This window comes from Drosophila santomea, chromosome 2R, assembly GCF_016746245.2.
Source record: "Drosophila santomea strain STO CAGO 1482 chromosome 2R, Prin_Dsan_1.1, whole genome shotgun sequence".
Classification (NCBI taxonomy): Eukaryota; Metazoa; Arthropoda; class Insecta; order Diptera; family Drosophilidae; genus Drosophila; species Drosophila santomea.
Genome location: NC_053017.2, coordinates 21,076,813 through 21,095,162, shown reverse-complemented (window position 1 = coordinate 21,095,162; position 18,350 = coordinate 21,076,813). Strand labels below are relative to the sequence as shown.

Sequence of the window (18,350 nt, the reverse complement as noted above, 5' to 3'; positions counted from 1 at the left end):
CGCGGATCGTATCGTATTGGTGCGGATTGGTGCGGATTGGATGGCTGACTTGGGGCCAAACCAGATTTTCTTTCGCTGGTCGTGCGTTTCAGGGTCTCCCTGTGCAACTTATACTGCGGCTTTTGATTGCGTTGCGACTTAAGTGGGCTTTGGGTCTTCTCAATCTGCAGCCAGTGTGCACTATCACTATCAGCGGAGTATCCGAGGTCGCGGATTGTGGTTCAAGCACTTGTAGGTGTAGCTCTGGATCCTCAGGACGTTCTTCTCGTCGGTGATGGCGATTCCTTGACTCGAGTGGCTAAAGCATTGGCAGTTGGAGCAGATGATGTTGATCTGGTTTTTGGTTTTCATTTGTCGATTTGAGCTGCTGACCCTTCCACTCTGCACTTTGTTGGTTGTGCTCCTCAGATTTGTGGTTAGCTGTTAGCTGCGGAAGAGATAAGAGAGAAGAGATCTTCATTAATTATCATATCACAGCTCTATAAAGTTCGCTTCCCACAGCAACAACTCGTTTGCGGCTCTTCGACGCCTTCAATTAGCATTCAAATGCCAGTCAAAATATTCACTTTTCGTCGCTTTCTTTTTTCGTTTTTTCAGTATGGGTATGGGTTTTGGTTTTGGTTTTGGCTTTGTTTGAGTATTTCTTGTTGGTTTAACTGCCGTGTATTTAGCAGGCCTGCACAGACAGCGTAAAAATCGCGCAATGCCAAAAATAAAAGGCAAACATCGGCCACAAAGCAAAACGCAGCACAAAAGTTGGTAAACAAACTGGGAGCTGCGAGTTGGGAACTGCGAACTGCGAACTGGGCACTGGGCACTGGCAATGGCCAAAACGGGTTCGCTCCTCTTCCTGGGGCAAGGTGAGATTTCCAAAAAAAAAAAACAAAAAAAATCAAAAACAAAAAACAATAATGGAGCGAGCGACGGGTGAATGTGAAACCGAAATTAATATCAACTGCAAACAGGGCATTTTTGGCAGCCTGGCGCAAAGTGACAAACAAATAGCCAACCGAAAGTGGGGAAAGATATGGGGGCAGCAAATAAACGAGCCCAACAATGGGCACAACAAGCCGAAACAAGGCATTCAGATTCGGATACACACTCGGATTCAGATACAGATACAAATACAGATACAGATACAGGTTCAGCTACAGATACAGATACAGCTACACTACAGAAACAGATACAAAGTCGGGGAAGTAAACAAACAAATGGAAAACAGATGATAGAGTTACAGGCCCGGATGATCTCTTGCGGTTTTCGGCCCCGCATCGAAGCCTCGTCATCGTCATCATCAAAGCGAGTCACACAAACGTGGCTGTGACATTGTAGGCGGAATAGAGACTGCACTGGCATAACAAAATACCAAATAGCCACACAAATCGGGAAAAACAATCGGTTACAAAGGCTGCCATTGTAACCGAAGCCATTTGGCGCGCACTCGAATAACATAAACAGCGCTACAAAGTTTCCTATTAATAATTTTTTATTATCGACCACGTCACGAGCATACTAAACGCTTCGCCGACTCCCCAATCCAATCCCATCCCTCCAAGTCGCACAAGTCAGATATGAACAGCTGGCCACTGGATTCGTTGACAGAGGTGGTCATGGTAAACATGGCCGAGACAAAGTAGCTGCTTTTCACTGGTTGGCCCAACTAATTAGCGAAAGTATTGAGCCAAACCCCGGCCTGGTCCAGTCTACTCCAGCACACTCCAGACAGGCGATGCACTGGCAGAAATGGTTGGACTACTGAACTGGATTGCGATGCTGGGATAGCAGGAATGGGTTGCCACTAGCAGTTTAGTCCGGTTCATCGCAGTGTAGTCTTGAGTGTCTTGTTTACCGTCGGCGCTGAATGGACGTATTTAATTTATCCACTCACACTAGCGCTCCAATCGCAAGATGTGCCTGCGATGGATGCGATGCTGTAAACGAACTCTGGCGTGTGGTGACATTGAACGGCGTCCACAACACACAGCACACAAACACACAAACACACAAACACAACAAGTAAACAACGGACGGGGCGTTGCCTATGTGCCGCCATGCGTATGAGCGTTATTATCACGTATACGCATGGTAAACATGGTAAACAGCATCTTCCCCGCCCCCCACAGAGGCGGCAGCATGGGCGTGGCTGCCCTGACGCTGATAATTAAATCTAATTTGCACTGACTGCTTTGAGTGGTGCTTAAAGACTCTGATTGAACTTTGGAAAGTGAAAACTATGGAAAACGCAAGGGAAAGCGATCTCCGATTCTACATATAGCATGTAAGAGATTAGTGAGCTTGGATGTTCAAAAGTACTTATTTTTTAGCCAACTAGTGACATAACCAACTTGTTAAACCCTTTTTGGAAAGCCGTTGCATATAATTTAATGCAGTTGTTGGCTCTCGCTTTGTGAACTTTGAAAACAGCTGGATTTCGAAACTCATCAGCCAATTTTAACCAGACGTCATGGCGCGCCTTTGTGACTCTGTTTATTTAGACAGAATCTGGCTTTTTGTTTTCAGCGTCATTGGAGTCACACCTCCTGTTCTCTGCGGCTTTAATAAACCAGGAACAAGAGTCATCTGCCTTCAACTTCTTTCACTACCGAGCCAGTTAAAATATTCAATAGTTCGTGTAATAACTTATTTAAGCCAGACATACAAATAGTCATAGCTATGCCCTAAAAGTCATCTTTTGAGCATTTTCCAAAACTTTTCTTTGGTGGCTGCTATTAAATTCGAAAAGTGCCGAGGTTTTTCGCCGATTTGGTGACCCATCCAACTCAAAATGTGCAACTGGGAGTGCTGCAAAAACAGGTCGCCGATTGCCAAGCGAATGGCGGCCAGGAAGCTCCTGCAGTTGGAGGAGGAGGAGCGCCGGAAGCCCAAGCTGGTGATCCCCACGCCCCAGAGCCTCTTCTACCCCTTCGACGAGGTGGAGGCCATGGCCAAGTACATTGTGGACGTCAGTCACATCAAGCCAAAGTACGGCCTAATCTGCGGCAGCCTCCTGAGCAACATGGCTTCCTTGGTGGAGGAGCCGGTGGTCATTCCCTACGAGGACATACCCAACTTTCCCGACGGCATTGAACGGGACTGCAGCTTCCTCGTGGGCCGGGTCATGGGAGCGCCCATTATCGCGCTGGTCAACCGATTCCACTCCTGCGACGGCTACAACCTGGCCACCTGTGCGTTGCCCGTCCGCGTGATGCAGCTGTGCGGGGTCAGGACCATCATGCTGACCGCCGAGGCAGCGGGCGTGAGTCCGGGCTACGACATGGGCGACATAATGCTGGTGCAGGACCACATCAATGTGGTGGGCATGATGCACCAGACGTCGCTGGAGGGTCCGAGTGATCCACGCTTTGGCAGCCGCTTCTTCTCGATGGTGAATGCATATGACAACGACCTTTTGACGAAGGCACTCGAGATTGGCAAGCGGATGGGCATTCAGAAGTTCCTGCACAGCGGCGTCTTCGCCTGCGTGGGTGGTCCCATTCTCGGTACGCTGGCCGAAGAGCGACTGCTGCGGACGATGGAGGTGGGTGCAGTGGGCATGTCCCTGGTGCCGGAGGTTATAGCCGCCCATCATGGAGGTCTGAAGGTGCTCGCCTTTGTGATAATCAGCAAAGCGGCCAGCGACAAGGGGAACGAGGAGAAGGACAAGGAGAACACCGACACGGACGTGGACTCCAAGCACGAGCGGGAATCCCAGGAGGGAGTGCCCCCGCAGAAGCTGCAGGCCTGCTCGGATCTGATCGGCCGACTTCTGTACAGCATGCACCTCGAGCTCTGACAAGCGAAAATAGACTTCTCTCGACTTCTTGCTGTTGGGTTCCTATTTTCGGAGCCGCCAGTGTGCTGCCAACGCGGAAATAGCCACAGGTGCAGCTGTTGGCGCAATCTGCTCGGGGAGGAGGGGGGGTGGGAGTGGAGCGGGTGTTTCAAAATGTGAGATGCGAGTTCTGAAGTGGGAAGTGTGAGGTGCCAGTGTGCGAGTGTGCCCAGTGTCACGCTGTCTAATGGACGCCCCAAATGGCCAGCCATCAAAAGCAGAGAGTACACGGGACGTATACGTAATGTCCAGTGCGGGCCAGTTGGGCCAGCTGTAAAATACATTTAATGGCAATTAGCAGGGAACGAAAGGCGAGCTATTCTGTTGCACGTTTGCACGGCATCGTACATAGTAGTAGTGTATCAAAGAGCGTATCAATTAATGGGCTAAAAGGCTTACGATGCCGCATTATCAAAACGTCGTTAAATGCCTTGCTCTGTTGCCAGGTCATGAGGCTCCTTGCGGGCCGGGCCAACTCCCCGCAGATTAGCCTGTTTTGTAATGGCAATTACAAACTTGCACTGCCAGCGCTTCTTTGTTCGTCATTGTGGCTAATTTTATTATTCGCCATTGTGCGGTGCAGTAGCAGCGCGATGACGAACGGCGATTGTGCTGCTCATTGACGCTGATTGTTCAGATACAAGTGCACGTATATAGCGGGCTGTATGCGAGTATATGGGCTATATGGGGTATAGCGACCGCCACGAGCTGTTTGCCTTGCAATTTGCGAATCGCGCTCGTCGCTTTGCTTTCAGCTGTTTTCAGCTGTGCGATCATGCGGCTAGAAAGCAACATTTTCCCCGGCCTGCACCGATTTTTCGCCGATTTCCCCGGTTACCTCCGATTTCCTCCGATTTCGTACGATTTCCCCAACTGAGATTTCGGCCTGCGGCACTACGCTTATGAGTTTTCAGCGGCCAGTTCGTTGACCTCCGCTGCATGAGCTTACATGGCTACTCCAACTGGCCACCAAGTTGCAGTTCTGACTGCGTATGAACGATTATTGGCATCGCCAATGCTTTCGGCCAGTTCAGTGCACTGACATTATGCACGGTTTTATTTTGGGTGGCATTGTGCGTGAGTATCGGTGTCAGCTGACTCGCAGATGCAGATCTGCATCAGCAGATAGAAAGATACAAAGATACAGAGATACATAGGCACTCAGATACTTGGACACTTGTATACGTTGTGGCATTTCAATTGCACTGCACTGAGTGCAACATCTGCCCGCTATTTTGGCAACTCAATCGTCAACAAGGATCTAAATTTCAATCTTCGGCTGACGCAATTCAAATGGCAGGCAGATGCCGATAAAAGCGCAAATAAATGCTAATTATAATGCCACGGGCTAATTATAATGCCAAGTGGGAAAAAATCCATATGCCACTCCAACTATTAATTTATTTAATTGAATCATAGTTCCATTTAGAACTAATTTGATTCTATTAGTTTCTTGGTAAATAAATCCAACCCCAATTATTCAGCTACATGGCAAATTAGAATTTCGCACGCAAAATTACTTTTGCATTGTAATTATTATTCGGTTGTAATGCAATTGTCCAATTTCACAAAAATCCACATACAATTATGCAAGTTAAAAGCCGAAAGCCTAGCAAAGCAGTAGTAGTAAAAGAATGGAAATCTGAATTTGGCAGTTGCTATGGCTTTCCCGACGTACTTTTAATCGTTGGCCACCATAAACAATATTTGGCGATTAGATTTTTTATATATTCACTTGACTTGAATCGGACCATCGCCATTTATTGGGCTACTGATATACCTATAAATTGTTAGCTGTTCGCGCTGTTTGGGAAATACAAGTATTTATTAGCTAAAACGTCTAAGAACATAAACCAAAGCCCCTTTGCTTCCACTTTATGGAAACTCTTTTAATAAAGTCTTTTCAATTATGGCTAAAACAGGAAGTTTATGCTTGCAGTTAGCTGCATAACCAGCGCACATACCCTTGAATCTTGAAAACGGCATGGAAACTACTCTGTTTTGTTTGCGACTACTTGTAATAAGTAGGTAAGTGCAGAAGATTGCACAAATTAACGGCAGGCAAGCTTAGCAGGCTGCAGTTGCAATTGTTGCTGTTGCTGTTGCACTTGCTGCTGCTGCAGCTGCTGTTGCAGTTGCTGTTGCAGTTGCTCACTGTTCACTCACGAGTTCAGTCACCTCGTTTTGCGCCCATAGAAGTGACTATAATTTAAGCAGCATTCGTGGTGTAAGTAGTGCGCACACAACAAGCAACACGATTTTTAAACTGTCCGCATTAAACATCATGCAAGTGATAAAAAAAACATTAGATAATATCCAAAAAAGTAGTTCAAACTTGCAATTTAAGGAGAACAGTTAAGATTTATGTGTGGTTATAATAAACTTTTACCGAATTACTGGAATCTGTAAGCCAGGTAATTATTTATATGTGAAGCTCATTGAATAAGTGATGTTGGTGGCCGCAGGTCATTGGAAGACCCATGACGGTTGTTTTCAAACCAAAAGGACGAATTCGTGTGAGTTTACAGACCGATTCGGTTTTTTCTGGCGCTCGAAAGCCGCTTAACTGATTGCAACATTGATGGAAAGCACATATCAATTGCCCTCTCAGCCGATGGTTCAAGTGATTTCCCATCACACACTCTCGAACACTCAAACACTCACACTCACACACTCGCACACCCAATCACTCAAACACAATAACACACACATGCAAACACAAACACTGGCAAACGGCAATCTTAATGCGCCTGGCAACAACTAAGAGGCAGCAACAACATCGCGAGCAACAGTTGTTCGAGTGCATGAGTATCTGTGTGTGTGTGTGTCTCTGCTGTGAGTATCTGTGTGGCGCGCGCCAGTGTGTGTGTGTATGGAGTATCTATGTGTAGAGGCGACGGCGACATAGCAACCGTTTATCATAATTGGCATTAACTGCCAGCCATTCCTCAATTCTTTTCGGCCCGGAGCATTACGTATACGCCGGGATGGCATGGACGGCATGAATGGCAAAGAATTCATTGCCGGGCAGGGGCCTTAATTCGCAGGCTCAGCGTTTTCGTTCTTCTTGTTTGTCTGCGAATTACGCTCATGTCGGCGTACTTAATTGTTTCATCAGACGTATTGTGCGAGTGTAACAATGTACCAGCCATTGTTGTTGTGTGTGTGTATGGCCGCAAGGACCATGTCATATGCAGTTCTGAACATTTGGCTCAAGTGCTGCCAACCAGCCCAAATGCTGATAAATGCCCAACAAGCTGCCTAATTAGTGGATGGCCAACTGAAAGTGAGACGAAATAGCGGCGAGAAGCGTGTAACCGCGTAATGGACACCGTAAACAAACGCAGCCAACAAAGTGAACGGATTACCAAAAACCGTGTACGCGGCTCCGCAATGGGGCGAAAAGAGAGGGAGAAACGCTCGCCGAGCGAACACGCCGCCTAATTTAGATTCCCGTGCGGTAGGTCAAGTGCCAATTTCCTCAACTCGAAGTTGTGTGGCAGCAGCGAATCCCATGCTGTAGAATTCGAATCATCCGTATGTCTTCCCTTCGGTTCTTCGTCTTAACTCTTAGCCCATTAACTCTGACAAGAAACCGAACCTGTTGCTGGCATGTCAGCCCGTCAATCCGAAAAGTCCCTGGCCGTGGCCAAAAAACAGCATTGGGAAAACAGCCGGAATTGGCCAACAACCGCAGTTTTCACATGTGGAATCTGCCAAAGATTTGTAGGATTTTTGTGGATTTTTCAGGGGAGCCATGCTCCACTGCCAGCCAAGTCAGCCCACTTGGGTAAGCTGCTACTCCAGTCAAGCGTTCAGCACAGGCAGAAATAGGTTTCTCAGAGCTGGATATATGTACGTTTGAAATATTTATGAATAACAACCTTAAGTGAGGCCACATAGATTTGCAACTTGGAGTGGCAACCAATGATAGCAGATAGCTAGTAATCAAGGAAACATTCTAACTACATTAGATAGAATTTCAATTAAAAGTGCATTTGGTTTCTTTCAGTGCCAATGGTTCTTTGCAAACATTTTTGCTACACGCCAGTCCCTAATGGAACATTCCATTTCATCCGAAAAGCCTCTTACGGACATCCCTGGCCTCAACGGACATGTGCAAATGTGAAATGTTGTCGAAAATGTAGTAGGTCTGTGATGTATTCGGAAAAACTAAAGTACTCCGTAGGTGGAACCCAAGAACTTACCCTTTGTTCTCAGTACTAAAACTGTCTGCATTTGCTTGATAGCGTTGTTTGTAATCTCCTTTAATTTTGGTTCATTTGCTCGAGGGGCACACAGCTACTTTCTTATTTAAAGTGTTAAGGTGTTTGTCTTTAGAATCGCGTTTTTGATAACACAGAACATATGTATATGTGGTAACTAATTGCTGGATGTTTTCCCTCGGAAATCGGGAAGTCGCGAAATCGGCGAGGGGCTTCAAACGTAAGACACGAAAAACTGTGGATAAAATGCTGTTTTGATCAGAGGAAACGAAAGAAGTGGGCACGCGATTTTCGCGCGTTTTTATCTACTATTTATGGTTCTTGGCCGGTACCGATTTTTTGATTAACGCGCTCGTTAATTATGTAAAGTCCGAGCCCAAACGCCCCGAAAAAACCGATTGCATTTGGCGCGAAAATAGACAACGGCAAGCGCACAGATAACAATAATAGTTTATATTTAAATTTGAACAACAACGGCGGTCAGCAGTCAGCATCGTTTAATTTGTTTACGCGGCTCGAGTTCGTCGTCATTCGACTATGAGGCCAATCTAATTTATGCTCCGCCGCTGTTGTTCTTGTTATTCTTGTTATTCTTGTTGCCGTTGTGGTTGTTGCCTCAGTTTTGGGTTTGATTTGGTTTAGTGCCATTCGCATTCGGACTGGGCTGCTTGGCGCTGCTTCGCAGGAGATTTCTGTAGTAATTTTCCATGCAATAACAATGATTTTCGCTTTTTCTCGGCCTTTTATTTCTCCCTCTTTTTATTTTTCTTTTTTTGGCGCTATCTACATTTCTTATTTCGCGCCGCTTGCAGTGGCCGAAATGGAAATCGAAATTACCAGAAGTAGCAGAAGTAACAGCCGTAACAAAAGTAACAGCAATAACAGAAGTAACAGAGACGAGAACGAACCAAAGGGGAAGAATAAAAATAAAAACGGTTATCCGAGTTTTCGGAGCTTCCTGATTTCCCGCGATCTTGCGCTGCGAGTGCGATTGCGAGAGGGGGGAGCGGCAGGGGGAGCAGATATCGGGCGTCTGTATCGCGTCTGTATTTCCCGGTCTTCCGCCTTCTAGCCGGACGGACAACTGAACGCGGCCAGCGACAAACTTCAACTGAAGCAACTCGAATCGAGGCGAAACGATACGAAATGAAACGAACAGCCGAAAGACGAAAACCGCCGACGATACAGCGCACAGCATACAGCTACAGCAACAGAAACAGCTACAGCAACAGCAACAGCAGCAGCAACAGCTACAGCAACAGCAACAGCAACAGCAACAGCTACAGCAACAGCAACAGCAACAGCAACAGCAACAGCTACAGCTGGTATCGCAGCCCCAAAGCCCCAGTGCAACAACAACAGCTGATGGCGGCGGAGAGCCGAAGAGCGCTCGCCACACTGCGCGAAAAGTCGGCCACCAAGGGGGCAGTCAAATACTTAATAGTATTCAATGCGACAGAGAGCTAAAATCACCAACTATAATGTGTAAAGTATGTAATGGTAGGTATATAGCCCAAGTAGCATATTTGTTTCATTTTTGTAGTATACTTCTAGGTAGCTTTAATAGCGATTTCCTAGCTAAAGAGAATCTGCATTTAAGAAACATATTTTTAATGAATATAATTATACATATTTATTTCTAATTTTATTGAGATCCCAAGCAATTGTTTTCTGTGTAAGCTTATTACGAGCGACGAGCCAAACGAGAAGGCGGCGAGCGGGAGAGCAAGTGAGTGGGACGGAGATAGCAGGCACGGCAGCAACAGGCAGAGGCAGTCGGTGTGGGGCAGGGGAACCGGGGGGTAGGCGCATGAGAGACGGTCGCTATGACTCTTTGTTGCACCTACTTTGTTGTCGTTGCCAAGGGTTAGAGTTAAGCTGCATCCCAAATACGCTACACAAATAAGATCTGGAGACTTTCGGAATCGAAACGTTGCATTTTATAGATAACACAAGAAACTGGTCACTCTTAAGATAATATCATTTGAAAACTGTTTTAAAATACATTTCTTTAAACTTGTTAAAGCCCAGTGAAAGGCAAAGGTATGGTTAGCATTTCATTTCATTAGGGTAGGGTACCCGACTAAGCCAATATAAACCGTACCAATGAACAGTTCTTTTCTTTGCCCTGCGTCTGAGCTCCTCCAATTCTTTTTAGTTCAACATATGGAGCAACAATAACAACAATGACGACGCAGCGACAACAACGACAACAGCTCCAAATGATTGAACTTAAATGGCGAGGGGCCTAGAAAGAAGGGTGTGCGTTTGTGCGACGCAGTGTTTGTGGATGCAAATGTGTGCCCGGTTATCAACACTTTTTAGTCGCCAGCCCTCCTATCTCGCCCCTACCCCTCCGTCACGCCCCTTTCCCCTCCCCCTCGCCATGCTAGGGCCCAACAAAATAGTCAGCATTTGCGGGCGTTCAAAGCTCAAAGCAAAAGCAAGAGCAAAGAGTCCACAGGCAGCACTCTGCGTCGTGATCCAATATCACTGTCCACTACTATCAGCACTAAAAGCAATAGTTTTCGAACTCGAATGGGATTAAAACTCACTGGTGTACGAGCCGAAAATGTTTGAAAGCCTCCAAATAGCTGTGCAAAAGTGTGCTTTAAAAAGCATGCTTTTCTGCAGAATTTAAGGCTGTGCAAATATGGCATATAGTCTTCTACAAGAACCCAAAGTAGCACTTAAAGCGATACTTTCTAAATCCAAATGGGATGTAAAAACAAAACGCTTCTAGCAAGATGTCCAAAAGTATGCAACAAAGCACGCTTTTTAAGCAAGGATGGCACTTACAATTTAATTTACAGAGAGAGTCCGCGACTAACTAAAGTATAAACTATAATTTTATACAATAGAACATCTACTGTATCTGAAGCTCGGCAGGAAGACTTCGCAGAGCCATGGAACTTGCTTTGTTTACCCAACAGAGACTTTTTCCGGCTCGAGAGTCTCCAAACTGCCCCGCCTCCCTTTCTTACGCCCAAGAAGCGAGTATCAGGCGGACTGCAATAAGTGGCGGCGACAAATAAAGTGCCCGTCCCCATTTTCATTTTATAGCCAGATCGTGAGACAATAAAATGCAAAGGCAATGAATGCGCTGGACAGAGAAATTAATAAGCGCTCGAGTGCAAAGTACTGCTCGCCACTATCATAGGCCGAATGCTGATGTTGATTTGCATTACAGCGGCGGAGTGGGGGGAATCGCTTATCAGCACTGGGAGCCACAGCAGCAGCGGGCTGATAGTGATAACAGCGCCGATACCGAAATACACACGTTGTGTCGGTGTGCGTGCCGCAGATTATTGTTATTATTGATTAATAAACAATTGTCTCACTCACACCGCACATACTAGCTGAAGTCCACAGAGGCTGGACGTATGTTTGTCTATACCCACGGCTATGCACTGTCAACCGTCGACTGTCGACTGTCGACTGTCGACCGATAAGGAGTGACCGATTTAGTTCTGTACTCGTAGTTCATGCGGCGATAGCCAGCCTAGGACGCAGTTGACCCACAAAGAGGGGGCCACAAACATGAAAGACATATGCTCACACTTATTTCGGTACGCGCACCGAGAAAACGCATAGATCACTTGAATTAGCGAAAATGATGACTTACCACATTACGCACGACTATCACTTGTATGTTGTTGTCGTAGTCTTGTTTGCCTTCAGAATAGTGTACATTCTCTGCAAGTTATTATTTTAATATTTAATGGTGTACTATAATAGGATTTTAAATTACTTTATAGTTGATTTTCTTTCGAGCACGTTTTTCTGTAATTTTTAAGCACATAAGCCATATTAATGTTAGTTTTGCTATTAAGCGACACTCTTTAACACTTTTGCTTAAAAAAAAGGCGAACCAAAGGATTATGCGAACACAGAGAAATCTGTAAGAAAAATGTTTTTAAACTGATTTTCTCAAAAAATGTTGCTGCCAAAATGGGTTATTGAATTCCAGTTCGCACAGATCCTCCGGCTAAATTCCTGTAAATCGCCGTGCTCCTTTTTTCCCTTCAGTTTTATCCTTTTTGGATAATTTGTGGCATGACATATCAGTGTTTCAGCTGGATGACAGGACAGGTAAATGTCGGCAAAAAGCGACAACAGGGCCAACTATTTCATGTTCCCTTTTTTTTTTGAGCAAACTCGCTGCAGTGTACACAATAAATGAATCACGAAACGCGGAAAAAACCCACATGAGCGAGGCAGCGCCGGAAAATCGTCGTACCATTCGCATCCGTAGGTTCACATTTAATTGCCTGGTGGTTCGGGGTCCGGGTCATTCGCGAGTCCTGAAAAGGATGTGGGCTCGATGGCGGGTTAAATGTGGCTACGGCATGGTGGCCATATCAGTTGTAACCCGATAAACGAGCTGTGTTTGCATGAGCACACCGGGGACACCCCTTCGCCAGTCTGTTGCCACCCCGATTGCCCTTAGCAAATACATCTCAGCGATGCGTTAAACCACCAGAGCCACCTTAAAAGCCACCCAAATCCACTCACAACCTGCAGACGAAGCAGACCACAACCGACTATTTGCTATTGGGATGACGCCAGCAACGGACGTTAATCTGCCCAGCAAATTGGCCATGGGCTGATTGGTTTTGTACCTGTTGCGTATTCCCACCTGCAGTTCCGCTGCCCAGCGCTTCCATTTTGACCACATGGAAGCGCTCGCCGTGTAGGAATTCTGCTAATTACTACATGTATGTTATGGTTTAATCCACCCGCAGGCCTTACAACATCCATCATGCTAGGAAATGCAGCCATTCAAATTGTAAATACTCAACGGGGGCAAAGCAGTGGATGTGTTTCAAAATGCAATTGTCCAACTGCTTGCTATTCCCCTATTCACTTTGCCTGCAAGGAAAAATCCACATACCCTTTTTATATTTCATTTATATACTTTACATAAATTTCCGATTGCTTGTTTGTATCATTAGTAGTCAATTTTTAGGATGCGCGACTCTTTTTGGCCAAGTTATGAAGGGGAGTCTCAGATTTTCCGACCAAAAATACGTATTTTGGCCAAAACAATCGATATAATGGTCGAAATCTTGATTGGTATACCTTTTTGAACTCGCAATTGCATTCCCAATCGATTGGCATACCAATTTGAAAATTTTAATTTTGGTCGATTTTTCGCAAATTTTGATGATGGTACCCCTTACAAAAAATGCGAAAATTGGCCAAAATCCAATTTTCGAAAACCTGCAGGATTGTGATTTGGCTCGTTGGTTGGGATCATAAGCTGTACAAAAAAGTCATTCACGAAGGTTTGTGACACTTTTTGGCCGAGATATGAAGAAAAGTCTCCTATTTTCCGACCAAAAAATCAGAATTTTGGCCAAAACAATCGATATAATGGTCGAAAACTTGATTGTAATATCTTTTTTAACTCGCAATTACATTCCCAATCGATTGGCATCCCAATTTGGAATTTTTAATTTTTGTCGATTTTTCGTAAATTTTGATGATGTTACCCCTTACAAAAAATGCGAAAATTGGCCAAAAATTACATATTGGAAAGTCGCCAAAATTGCGATAAGGATAGTTAATTTGGATCATTACCAGGCCAAAACAGTCATTATTTTCGATGTACGACTCTTTTTGGCGAGGTTATGATGGTAAACGTCTTTGGAAACCTCAAATATTCGCTGTGGGTTCTATTTCTAAATTTGCAGTGCTTTGGCCATATCAATGAATTTTATATAGCAACCCAAATAAACATATATATTTAGCACCGATTAAAGGCCTCATGACCATTAAATAACCGGAAGCGGTGGCGCCCCGCATGGTTGCTTTTATAACTATAAATTTGAATTATAAAAATATCGATAGCATGCAGAATCCAGTTGGGACTGCTATCGGTGGGAGGCGCAACAGCTGATTTTGATAGTGCCGCCCTGGTTGTTTTTCGGTTCAAGTTGAATTTTAATTCATTTTCGCCGGTTATCACAGAAATGGCCCCGCCAAAGGCCGCAAGCCACCGCCCGGCGGTGCGGCGCAAGAAGTCGGGCACTCTGGTGGACTCCATCCTGGACAGGTACCTCAACGTACGCTTCTTCAAGTACCTGGTGCTGGAGCCGGCCGCTCTGCCCATAGTTGGCCTGTTTGTGCTCCTGGCGGAGCTAGTCATCAACGTAGTGGTCATCCAGCGGGTGCCATACACGGAGATCGACTGGGTCGCCTACATGCAGGAGTGCGAAGGCTTCCTGAACGGCACCACCAACTACAGTCTGCTGCGCGGTGAGTTTCTGTGCCGCTCCTGGTTTATTTTTGGAAACAAGTGACCCCATTTCGCATACGGATATCGCTCCGTGCACCTGTTGTTGTTGGCTTCATGGGAAAAGCGTGCTGTGACTATTACATATTTACTATTCATTTTAGGAAGGGAAATTATTAAACATTTAAGTATATTGCTTAACTGGGGATAACCTTATTTTAACTAGCCAATTAGCTTATCCTCTTTTTCTAGTAAGAGAACAGTTCTCACGTTCAAGATAGTTCCATTCTATAAAATAGATATTTAAGTTAGTTCTCTGAATACATTAAGAGATACTCATTGCATGTTTAAAAGTAAGGAAGCTGATTAGCTATGATGTTAACAAACTAATGTGAGATTGACTCAATCTGAAGGATTGGAAGTCAGGACAGCGTGAATGTAGCCTCGCATAAACACAGAGCTTGCCCGGCCCGATTGACGGTCAATTTGGTTTATTCATTTCGAACCGACACGTATTTGGAATACACTCCCTCGGTTCCCGCCCGAACTTAGATTAGCAACAATAACGTGCGTTAACTTAGACACTAGAAAACAGAATCGGCCATCGGGTTGCCAACGCCTGTCAGTTAAACATGGACTTGATCTTGTTTATGAAGCCTCCGCCTCCGCTGTCGCCTTGTCCGGATTCGGATCCGCCGCCTTCTTTAGCTTTGCTTTCCTTGTCGTTCGTCCGCTGGTCTTTGCCTTCGCTTTCGGCTGCTCCTTGTCCTGACTTGGAGGATCCTGATCCTGCTGCTGCTGCACTGGCTCCAGCAGCTGCTCCTGCTCCTGCACCTGGCTCCTCACTCGCTCCTGCGCTGCAACGAGAGATGTGGACAGAGAGAAAGACGCCGTCATTTAACAAAGTTCGCACATAAAACGCACGTATATTTTTAACTACGAATTCAAGCTCCAAGGTACATTTAGAGATTGCATTGGTAGATCGGGAGATTATTTACGTTGCTTTCTTACTGCCGTCTTTGCGATTCGCGATTCCGTGGATCTGGCCAGGGGTGTCCTCCTCCAGCTCGGCGTACGCCTCGATTAAAGCAAGTCGCTTCTTGTCCAGCTTCTTGCCGGATGGCACCGTGATCTTGACGTGCACGTAGTGATCTCCGTGTCCGTGGGCATTCACGCGCTTGAGTCCCTTGCCGCGCAGCATAATCTTGTGGTGTGACGAGGTGCCCGGCTCCACGTTGATCCACTGATCCTCGTAGACGCCCTGGACGCGAACCGTGCCGCCCAGCACCGCCTGGGCCAGGGATATGGCTGCGTCCGTGTGCACATCGGCGCCCTCGCGCCGGAAGTAGTCGCTCCGCTCCACGCGGAACGTGACAAACAGCTCCTTGCTGCCCACCTGCATGCGCACCGTTTGTCCGTTCTCAATGCCGGCCGGCACCGGAACGGTGACCTTACGGCGCTGCACCGTGCGTCCCTTGCCCTCGCACTCGCTGCACGGATACTTGATGTGCTGCCGCGTGCCCTGGCAGTAGCGGCATGTGGAGCGCATTACAAAGGGTCCGGTGGACACCGTTTCGAAACCGGTGCCGTTGCAGTACTGGCAGCGACCCGGCTTAGTGCCCGGCTCGCACTTGGAGCCGGCGCACTTGGGGCACTGGTCCACCACGTTGACGTTCACATCTTTGTTGACGCCACGCGCCGCCTGCGCAAAGGTCAGGTCCATGACCATCTCTTGGGCCTGACCGAAACCGAACTTGGAGTCGGCGAAGTCGTCGAACGAGTTCGTTCGGAAGTTGCCCTCGCCGAAGATCTTGCGGAAGAGCTCCTCCGGGTCGATGCTCGAGCGGAACTGCCAGCTCTGCGAGAAACCATCGGGGCCAAAGCCACCGGCTCCTCCGCCGGGGAATCCGCCACCCTGGCGACCCATGTTCTCCGCCGTCTGGCCATAGGTGTCGTACTCACGGCGCTTCTGCTCGTCGCTGAGCACTTCGTAGGCCTCGGAGACCTCCTGGAACTTGCGGCCCGCATCCGGATCCTCCTTGTTCGTATCCGGATGGTACTTCTTGGCCAGCTGGTAGTAGGCCTTCTTGATGTCCTTGCCGTTGGCGTTCTTGGCTACGCCCAGCGTTGTGTAGTAGTCCTTGGCCAGGAGGTTGCGCGTGGTGTGCAGGCGGCGCACTTGGGGTGCGTCTGCACGGTTACTTCCGCTCCAAGCGCTGGAGAGGATTCGGTAGGAGCTGGAGCGGGGCGTGGAGCACGCGGCTGCCGCCAGGCAACGGCGCACCGCTGGCAGCTGCCGGAACACGAATAATTTTTTACACGAAATCATCATTTTTCCATAAAAGTATCAGTTGTTCAGCTTTTCAACAACATGCCGTAACATCCATGCTGTCCTACGAATATATCTCTCTCTCTCTCTCGCTCGCACCTTCTCAGTGTGGCCGCGCTGGTAGCGAGCTAAAATACCAACCGGCACGAAAGCAAATATAATACCGCTATATACCGTTAAAGTTAAAAAAGGCAGCAGTTAAATTAGTAAATTATTATTTGTGGTTTTAAATAAATAGTAAATGTTACTCAAGCAATAAATTACTGTTTCCACGCCCAAGAGAAGATAATATCTGCTCAAAATAAGAACATAATGGTGATTCAAGTAATAATTAAAGTTTATACATGCATTACTTTCTATATAAGATATAATATCATGTTAATTAATTCAAATCCTTGTCTTCTGGTTTTCTAGGCGACACAGGACCTCTGGTGTATCCCGCTGCCTTCGTGTACATCTACTCGGCTCTCTACTACGTCACGTCTCACGGCACGAATGTGCGCCTGGCGCAGTACATCTTCGCCGGGATCTACCTGCTCCAGCTGGCCCTGGTGCTGAGATTGTACTCGAAGAGCAGGAAGGTGCCGCCGTATGTGCTGGTGCTCAGTGCCTTCACATCGTACCGGATCCACTCGATATACGTGCTGCGGCTCTTCAACGATCCGGTGGCCGTGCTGCTCCTCTACGCCGCCCTCAATCTCTTCCTGGACAGAAGATGGAGTCTCGGAAGCATCTTCTTCAGCTTGGCGGTGGGCGTTAAGATGAACATACTGCTCTTTGCGCCTGCCCTCTTCCTGTTCTACTTGGCCAACCTGGGACTACTGCGAACGATCCTGCAGCTGGCTGTCTGCGGCGTGATACAACTGCTGCTCGGAGCTCCATTCCTGCTCACCTATCCGGTGGAGTATCTGCGCGGCAGCTTTGATTTGGGCCGCATCTTCGAGCACAAGTGGACGGTCAACTATCGCTTTTTGAGCAGGGATCTTTTCGAGAACCGATCCTTCCACGTTTCGCTGTTGGCCCTACATCTGCTGCTCCTGCTGGCCTTCGCCAAGCCCACCTGGACCTTCTTCCAGAGCTACGTGCGCCTGCGCCGCATTGAGGATCAGCTGCAGCCACAAATAGCCCAGCAGAACCTTGAGCTGAAGGCCCAGAAGAAGCCAAAGAAGTTGGAAAAGGACAAGGAGCAGAAAAAGTTTACACCCGAGCAGCAGTCCTTCCTGAAGGCCTTCGAGAAGAGCCTTCAGAAGGCGTCCGGAGGCAAGGCAGCTGCAGCTCCCGCCCAGTCGGAGCCGGAGCGCTATGGAATCCACTTCGATCGCTGCACTCAGCTGGCCCTGCTGCCGTTCTTCCTGTGCAACCTGGTGGGCGTGGCCTGCTCTCGATCCTTGCACTATCAATTCTACGTCTGGTACTTCCACTCGCTGCCCTATTTGGCCTGGTCCACGCCGTACTCCTTGGGAGTACGCTGCCTGATACTCGGACTCATCGAGTACTGCTGGAACACCTATCCCAGCACGAACTTCTCCAGCGCTGCCCTGCACTTCACCCACATCGTACTGCTGGCCGGTGTGGCCAAGCAGCTTGTCCAGACCATGCGGATTAATAATGCGGCCAAGAGGGAGCAGCAGGATCAGCAGAAAAAGCTGCAGTAAAGGATTGATCTTCTTAGCCACGAGTGCCAAAAAAAGTTGAATAAAAAGTACATTAAAGCAATAAGTTGTC

At 47.3% G+C, this 18,350-nt stretch overlaps 4 protein-coding genes across 7 annotated transcripts; 2 read left to right on the top strand and 2 right to left on the bottom strand.

Annotated features, from left to right (window-relative positions):
* Positions 1–189: 189 nt before the first annotated feature.
* LOC120445082 lies at positions 190–9,177 on the bottom strand. Its single transcript, XM_039625207.2, has 3 exons — positions 8,896–9,177; positions 8,041–8,293; positions 190–427 (listed from the first exon to the last, which is right to left on the bottom strand). The coding sequence occupies exon 3, from the start codon at positions 349–351 to the stop codon at positions 190–192; it is 162 nt and encodes a 53-aa protein (XP_039481141.1). The 5' UTR covers positions 352–427; positions 8,041–8,293; positions 8,896–9,177.
* Positions 2,669–3,823, top strand: LOC120445081 (purine nucleoside phosphorylase). The gene has a single exon (XM_039625206.1). The coding sequence runs from the start codon at positions 2,786–2,788 to the stop codon at positions 3,791–3,793; it is 1,008 nt and encodes a 335-aa protein (XP_039481140.1). The 5' UTR covers positions 2,669–2,785; the 3' UTR covers positions 3,794–3,823.
* A 4,774-nt stretch (positions 9,178–13,951) lies between the features above and the next one.
* Positions 13,952–18,344, top strand: LOC120445431 (lethal(2)neighbour of tid protein). The gene is made up of 2 exons (XM_039625860.1): positions 13,952–14,319; positions 17,040–18,344. The coding sequence occupies exons 1-2, from the start codon at positions 14,034–14,036 to the stop codon at positions 18,278–18,280; spliced, it is 1,527 nt and encodes a 508-aa protein (XP_039481794.1). The 5' UTR covers positions 13,952–14,033; the 3' UTR covers positions 18,281–18,344.
* On the bottom strand, positions 14,771–16,725 carry LOC120445429 (protein tumorous imaginal discs, mitochondrial). 4 transcript variants are annotated; one of them, XM_039625858.2, is made up of 2 exons: positions 15,308–16,725; positions 14,771–15,153 (listed from the first exon to the last, which is right to left on the bottom strand). In XM_039625858.2, the coding sequence occupies exons 1-2, from the start codon at positions 16,626–16,628 to the stop codon at positions 14,945–14,947; spliced, it is 1,530 nt and encodes a 509-aa protein (XP_039481792.1). In that variant the 5' UTR covers positions 16,629–16,725; the 3' UTR covers positions 14,771–14,944. The 4 variants fall into 4 exon arrangements, with proteins under 4 accessions (XP_039481792.1, XP_039481791.1, XP_039481790.1 ...); XM_039625857.2 differs by having other exon boundaries at positions 14,771–15,148; XM_039625856.2 differs by having other exon boundaries at positions 15,295–16,724.
* Positions 18,345–18,350: the final 6 nt, after the last annotated feature.

What these genes read in the sequence shown, in the direction of transcription:
- LOC120445431 (XM_039625860.1), top strand. Translation starts at nt 14,034, where the DNA reads ATGGCCCCGCCAAAGGCCGCAAGCCACCGCCCGGCGGTGCGGCGCAAG. An exon ending in CAACTACAGTCTGCTGCGCG is followed by an intron (nt 14,320 to 17,039) that starts GTGAGTTTCTGT and finishes CTGGTTTTCTAG; the next exon opens with GCGACACAGGACCTCTGGTG.
- LOC120445082 (XM_039625207.2), bottom strand. Translation starts at nt 351, where the DNA reads ATGAAAACCAAAAACCAGATCAACATCATCTGCTCCAACTGCCAATGC.
- LOC120445081 (XM_039625206.1), top strand. Translation starts at nt 2,786, where the DNA reads ATGTGCAACTGGGAGTGCTGCAAAAACAGGTCGCCGATTGCCAAGCGA.
- LOC120445429 (XM_039625856.2), bottom strand. Translation starts at nt 16,628, where the DNA reads ATGATGATTTCGTGTAAAAAATTATTCGTGTTCCGGCAGCTGCCAGCG. An exon ending in GACGGCAGTAAGAAAGCAAC is followed by an intron (nt 15,154 to 15,294) that starts GTAAATAATCTC and finishes CTCTCGTTGCAG; the next exon opens with CGCAGGAGCGAGTGAGGAGC.